This window comes from Athene cunicularia (assembly GCF_003259725.1).
Source record: "Athene cunicularia isolate RWA chromosome 10 unlocalized genomic scaffold, athCun1 chr10_part1, whole genome shotgun sequence".
NCBI classification, from domain to species: domain Eukaryota; kingdom Metazoa; phylum Chordata; class Aves; order Strigiformes; family Strigidae; genus Athene; species Athene cunicularia.
The window spans coordinates 4,683,800-4,690,729 of record NW_020799112.1 but is presented as its reverse complement, the minus strand read 5'-3'; the positions used below and the strand labels follow the sequence as shown (position 1 = coordinate 4,690,729).

The following is a 6,930-nucleotide window of genomic DNA, read 5'->3' as shown; positions in this document are numbered from 1 at the left end:
ACCTGCCGGCCGCGGCTCTGCGGGGCGGGCGGGCCTCGTGCAGGTGAACGGATCCTGGCGGCCGAAACACGTTTGAAACCCGGGTCTGCCAGATCCCGAGGCGCGAAAGCTTTCCCTGCTTGTTCAGCTGAGCCGATTTAAGTTTTTAATTCAGTGTTTAGTTTGCAAATTATTTCATTCGCCTGCAAACGATAGCAGTGTCCTGATGATCGATGTAAAAAAAGTGGTAGTTCTACAAGCTCCTGAGCATGGGGGTGTTGTACACACCCCCCCCACCCCTCACCAGAGTGTGTTTCTGTGAAGGGAGGAGACCATCATTACCCCAACAACTGCAAGGCCTGCCCAGTGCAGCTGTTACGGTAAAAGCCATCTCTACCTGGAACAATCAGACAAATTCAAAACTGTTTTCTAGGTCTTCATCAATGGCACCGACTGGTTCAAGGGCCTGGGCATGCAAGAGGAAACCTTCCCCTCAGGTCAGTGGTTTACAGTGGGTAAAGGCAGGAGGTTTTTAGGAGCTGACAGCCTGTGGATGATGTGCTCCAGGGGAGGGGGACCCCTCTGTGTCCAGCCAAGATGAGTGGGAAGATTAAAAAGAAAAACTTGTGGCCCTGCTGTGAAAGGGGGAGGTGTGGAAGACAGGCATGGATGAGACTGAATTTAACAGCTTGCCATTCTTAAAGCAACAGAAATGGTTTAGGGCATTATGCTACCTAAAACATGCAGAATTTCCACGGGCTTCTGTGAGGATAAATAACCGTGTTCAGTTTTATTTTCCTAAAGAAAGCAGCAGTAACTCAGCTGTAGTTTCCTGAAAAAAACTCTCAGCCAGTTGGGTGGCGATTATTATTTCTTTTCATTAGAGGTTGGTATCATGAGCAAATGTGTAGCACATTGATTCATTCCTGTCATTTTGACAAAGGTCAAAGATACCTATTAGCAGTTTGCTCACTACTTCTGGCCTAAATCAAGTCTTTCTGCTTCACTTGTATAGTAATGCAAAGTAGTCACAGAGGTTCAGCAAATCTAATCTGAAACCTTTCATCTTTCTTCTCTTATTTTCTATCACAGAGTATCTTATATTTTACCTCATCAGCAAAGGCAAATTTCTGCATAGCTTTATGAGGAGCATCCATGCTCCTTTAAATGAACAACTGAAAGAACAGATGCCTGAGTGCTGCTTGGCAGCAAGAGCACAGGAGTGGCAGGGCCCTTCGGGCACTTTGGGACTTCACACAAAATATCTCAAGTGCCTTGTGTCACAGCAGTATGAACTGTAAAAATCTAAAGGTATGAACTAAAGAATTCATTCTTTCTAACTTATTACAATGGCCCTGTAATGAGAAGCTGACATTTGCCACGCAAAATCTGAGAAGGTTATGCTGTCCCTAATTCCACTGCTACGGAAGTAATCAAAAATAGTGTATCTGTCTGCAGTATAGGACTATACAGGGATCTAACCACTTTTGGCTTTAAATGCATTTCTATGTTTATAATGGAAATTCCAGACAGTACATCTATTTCAAATCTGAAAACACATTTTCATTGTTTTGTCTGTATGATGTTAAATTTGTTTTCCTGCATGCTTTTTAAATTTCTTCTCCTTGCATGCTTTCCTGGGTTTAAGACCTCATAATGCGAAGCACAGCTTCCAGCATGAAACGTACTTCAGATAAAGCGTGGTGTCCAAGGCCAATAAGATTCAGATGCTATTTAGGGAAAAGCCGCTCTAGCATTTTAATCAGTTAAAGAAATATTTTCCCCTGCAACAATTTGGTGTCCAGGAGTAGATGAGCTGCTCCAGTCAGTTTTCTCTGTCACACATTCTAACATGAAGTAGAGTCTAACTTTCACTAACAGCAATTCCCATGCTTAGCTGTGTAAAGGAGCCCTCTAAGCAGGCATGAATATGTATAAAGCTGGGAGAAAAGAGATAATAGCTCTAATGAAAAGGGGAATTAAGTCTTTCTTGCATTTTCTGTGTTCAGGCAACCTACCAGTAATGACTAACATCCTTTCTGAAACTGCTCATCTCCTTTAAAGCTTAAATGGCATTGTATGGGAAACATTTTATTCCATTCCCTCACACACAGAGTTCACCTATAAACATTCACCAATAAATAATATAAATTTCTGATTAGCCTCATTCCTTATTTCCTACCCAGTCAGCTTGTTTGATTACATTGCTGCTAGTGCATGAGAGATTGTTTAGTACTGATTTCACCTTGAACGATAAAAAACACTCAGTGCCCCCCCCAATACACCTACTTCACTTATCAATGGTTGGTAATTCTAAACATCAGAAATGTTTTGCCTAGATTTTATTCTACTTGTGAAGCATAAGAAACAATATACTATTTTATTGTGGAAGTTTAGTTTCTATAACCAACATTAATCAGACACATTTCTGGCATAGAGCAAGTTCTACTATAAAAAAAGAAGCTGGTCCCAAAGAAAAGCAGATCACTGCCTTTGACTGGGTTGACTAAATACCTGAAGGTGACTTCATTGGATAATAAAATTAAATCTTGCTCATCATTGCCCTTCCCCTTGGAAAAGATTTGAAAGTTTTGACTTAAATGAACATCACTGATTTTTAAGTCTCTACAGTCAACAAAACGTGGGGAATGGGGGTTTTTTTCAACTTTTGAGGGTGAATAGGTTTTTCAGTATTCCCTATCTACAAAGTCAGTACAAATTCAGACCAATGGGATAAGCAGTTTCGGGATATGTATATTCTCTTCTGTGGATCAGTTTTGTACCTCTTAGAATAGGCAGATGAGTTATGACACCTGAATCCAGGTAAAGCACAAAGAAATAGAAGGTTTGGGAGTTACAGAGAACACATGTCACAGAAAGCATTATACATATATAGCAGCTTCATGGACTTTACTCAGGAACAAATTAAAATTTAATTCCAATTATTCAATGAACTGGAGAAATATGCTTATGCAATATAGCAGGTTATCAGGCTTGTCTTTGTCCAGTGAAAGTAGAAAGTGATGTATCATGGGAAAATCTTTATGAAATGTGCCTGGTGAGAGCTAGAAACATTGAAGTCTCATAAAATGCCAGTAATATACAAATTCAGCTTGAGGTATACCAGTATTGCTGAGAAAAAGCCTCAACATTTTTTTTTGCTAGAATATAATGCTGCAACTGTCTTAGGATCTGCAGAATTATGTAGTATTTATTGTTCAAGTCTCTTATTTGTAATATTACAATTTTCTGTTGTTTTAATGACAGCATTTCTAATTGGACCGATAGGATTTCTGTCTGCTTACTGTTCAGCTGTAGGTATAATGTTGTAGCCAACATGGTACTAATAAGCAGTAAAATGAACTAGAGAGCTGCTACATACGAAGATCACTTTAGATATTAATGGAAAACCAGATGCATCTTTCACAGCAGTGGCATATAAAGAACTCAAGACTGCCAGTAACTTCATCAAGTAGACTTGTAACACTGTAGGAAAGAATGGAACTGGAAAAAATATTCTAAAGGCTATCAGGATCATGAAATATGTGACACAACAGGTAATTCATTATCTATATTTCCCATGCTTGCAGTGAAACAAGCGCCACTGCTCAGTTCAGCCAATTACCTGGAAAAGCAAGCTTCTTCACACAGATAACCAAGATAAAATTCAACAGCAGAACAGAGTGGATTTCCTAGCACCATCAGAGGGTCTAACAGACACCTAATTAGCCTGGGAAGTTTAGGTAAGCTGATGAAAGGATCCTAAAGAAGGCTGGAACTGGCTTGAGAAAGGAAGAAAATACAAGAGAGGAGGATTATTTAATTGAAAGAAATATGATGGGCAGAATGACTCTGCTTACTTATGAAAAAAAAAGGGGGACTTTGAGCTCTGTTGCACTGCTCCAACTTGGAAGTATGCATGACTCTCAGTCAAAGCTTGGCAAATTGCTGCCCTGTCAGTGACTTTCTGTGATTAAATCTTAAGCTTCAGAAGGGCTGAGGGGCTAAAAAGGAGGCTGCTGCCATCCCTGTATCTGTGAGGCCATTGTTCTGAAGGGTCACAGGAGAGTAATCTTCCTGCAGTGAATTATCAGTATGGCTAAAGGATGTCTGATCAGGAAGATAATTTCACAGTTTTGTTGCTGTGGACATACATTCACTCTGACAGACTAGTCATAAGATCACAGCGAGGTTATGCAGGTGCAGACACAAAGAATGGAAATGGAACTTCCTCTAAACAAAATTTACATTCTATTGATTATTCTGCAAGTTCCCTTAATCTACATTCTTGAAGCCATGGCAGTAGCAGAGGTGTGCAGGTTAGCCATGCATTCAGGCTGTCAGACCCTGGAACATCAAAGCCTGAACAGTGAGAAGACAACAATGTCAAGAGAGATAGAGAAATCTGGGGTATGCTGTGGTTCTTCTTCTTCTAGAAGTGACAGTTTAACATCAGTAGCTAGAACTAGTGAGCACAAGTAAGTCACACTGTTGCAGTGGTTTAGGGTGTAGCAGCTTACCTTAAAAAGCAGTGTTGAGGCAATGCTGCCATGCGCTGGCAGCCCTGAAAGCAAGCATGAAATGTTTTTTTCTGTTGTCTGGTAGGATTTAGGGTACAACTGATTTGATGAACAGTCTTCACTACTTCTCCAACTTCTTTAATGACCCTCTGGTGTATTCTGTCAATGCAGAATTGGAGAAGAAAAAGGAAAAGATGGTGATTTGACATCAAGCAAATATATTTGTGAAGAGGACTTAAAAACACTCTCCCTAAAGGGTAGATATGCCTCATCTTGAAAATGGAAGAAAGCCTAGTGATTTCTCCTAAAATCTGACTCTTCTGAACAGCACATGTGGGTGGGAGCAAACCTTGCAGCATAGAAGGAGCACATATCCAAGGGAGTGGTGCATAAACTGCCTTGTTAGTAGATGTTTCACATAAGTTTTATAGGGCTGAACATGATGAAAACCTAAAAATTCCCATTAAGTTTCCCAGGAGTTGCAGCTCTATATTGCAGGCTCTGGGTTTCTTTCAAGAATTCTGGGATATGGTGAAGCCACACCCAGAACTGCCCCAGACTAATGTGTTCAGGTCACTCTTCTGTTGTGGAAGGTTGAGCTTTTATTTGGGCAGACATTCTGAGCTTTCACCCACCAGGCTAGCTCTGCAAGATGTGAATGTTTCATGATTTCTAGAAACAGAAATCTGACATAGGTGAGACAGCTCATGCTGTAGGCCACCCCATCAGCATGTTGCAGATTCAAGTGACTGTGAGGTGATCAACATCTCAAAATGTGATAAAAGAGTTTTCTTTCCTGAAACCTGGATTCCTTGTCTTGCACTGAGTTCAACTTCGAGTTGTTTGTTCCCTCATACATTTATCTAGCCTGATTGAAGGGCAGACTTCTCTCCACTAGGCCAGTTAATGCTTCTAAGGATTTCCTTAAAAAAAGTCCCCCAAACTGATCAGCTCCTTTCACAGGGGTGTGCTGTCTTACAGCAGTAATGATCACCATTCATCTCATGGCTTTGTAGAGCTACCGTGCTGTGGCTTGAAGCAGGATATACCCCAGTTAATGAAATTTAAGAATTATAGCTTGTATTTTCCTCAGGTTAAAAATAAAAATAAAACCAGGCAGTGCAACTTTATAATTTATAGAATTGAGTATTTCAGTTGGAAGGGACCTACAGTGATCACCTAAGTCCAACTGCCTGAACACTTCAGGGCTAACCAAAACTTAAAAGCATGTTATTCAGGGCCTTGTCCAAATGCCTCTTATAAACACTGACAGGCCTGGGGCATCTACCACCCCCCTCTAGGAAGCCCGTTGCAGTATTTATTTGACCACCCTCTTGGTGAAGAAATGCTTCCTAATGTCCAGTCTAAACCTCTCCTGACACAGCTTTGAACCATTCCCACACGTTCTATCACTAGATACCAGGGAGAAGAACTCAATGCCTCCCTCTCCACTTCTCCTCCTCAGAAAGCTGTAGAGAGCAATGAGGTCTCCTCTTAGCCTTCTTTTCTCCAAAATAGACAAGCCCAAAGTCCTTAGCCACGTCTCATCTACAAAGATTTGTTCGTTTTAGATTCCCTGCTTAGAAACAAAAGCATAAATACCAAAACACTTAATGTAGCCATCTCTGTTCTGGTAGCCTTGATAGAAGAACATTTTCTGTGCTTTGGTCCAGTGCTTAACGTAGTCTAATTTCATGGAAATTCTCATGAATCCTAAATTAAGTTGTGGCATATAATGGTTATATTGACACCTGTAAGATGAATAACACACATACTGAGAAAAGTTATTCTTTGTATCCTCTTTGTGCTCTAAGTAAATCTAAATAGAAAATATTTAAAATAAACATAATTTTTACTTGCAAATAAAAACGAGGCCTTGTAAAGCAAACAAGTTTCTAAAAAAACTCAAATGCAGTAAGGGTCATTTCTATCAAGGTTAAAGAGAGAGAGAGAGAGAGGGAGAGAGAAAGAAGAAAATGGATTTAGTTCCCTAGTACACAGTCCTGGCACTATGCCTGTCCACAGAAGGAACGTATTTCAACAGTTGATAAAATACATTTACATCTATCCAAAAAGTCAGATTTGAGAAAAGCTATGGATCTATGTGCTCTTTTTTTGGTCATTTTATGCATTGTTTTATTCCTCAAAAAAAAAAATTCTGCGTCAGCAAATGGATAATTAACTACTACTACCACTTTAACCAGGAATTACAGTGTCACTTTGGAAGAATAACTTCGGGGATTTATCTGCTTGTCATCTTCATTCAAGACACAAGGCTAAAACTGTCAAGTTAGACACCACATGCCATGGCCCATGAATTGCACAAATAGCAATACTGAAAGTGTCCTCTACAACTGTGCCATACCATGCTCCAATAGTCATGCAGAAATCTGCAACAAAGCGATTTTGATTTTCAAAAGGGGGGGGGGGG

At 40.2% G+C, this 6,930-nt stretch overlaps 1 protein-coding gene across 2 annotated transcripts in view; it reads right to left on the bottom strand.

Annotated features, from left to right (window-relative positions):
- Positions 1 to 6,930, bottom strand: part of LOC113484077 (C2 calcium-dependent domain-containing protein 4C-like) — a 34,252-nt gene that overhangs the window by 4,117 nt on the left and 23,205 nt on the right. The window contains exon 1 of one of the 2 annotated variants that reach the window (XM_026856217.1): positions 4,500 to 4,656. The exons of the other annotated variant lie outside the window; for it this stretch is intronic. Within the exon in view, the coding sequence (XP_026712018.1) occupies positions 4,500 to 4,531 (32 nt within the window). The 5' untranslated portion in view covers positions 4,532 to 4,656. Of the gene's footprint in view, positions 1 to 4,499; positions 4,657 to 6,930 lie in introns of those variants that run through there. 2 annotated transcript variants of the gene reach the window in all.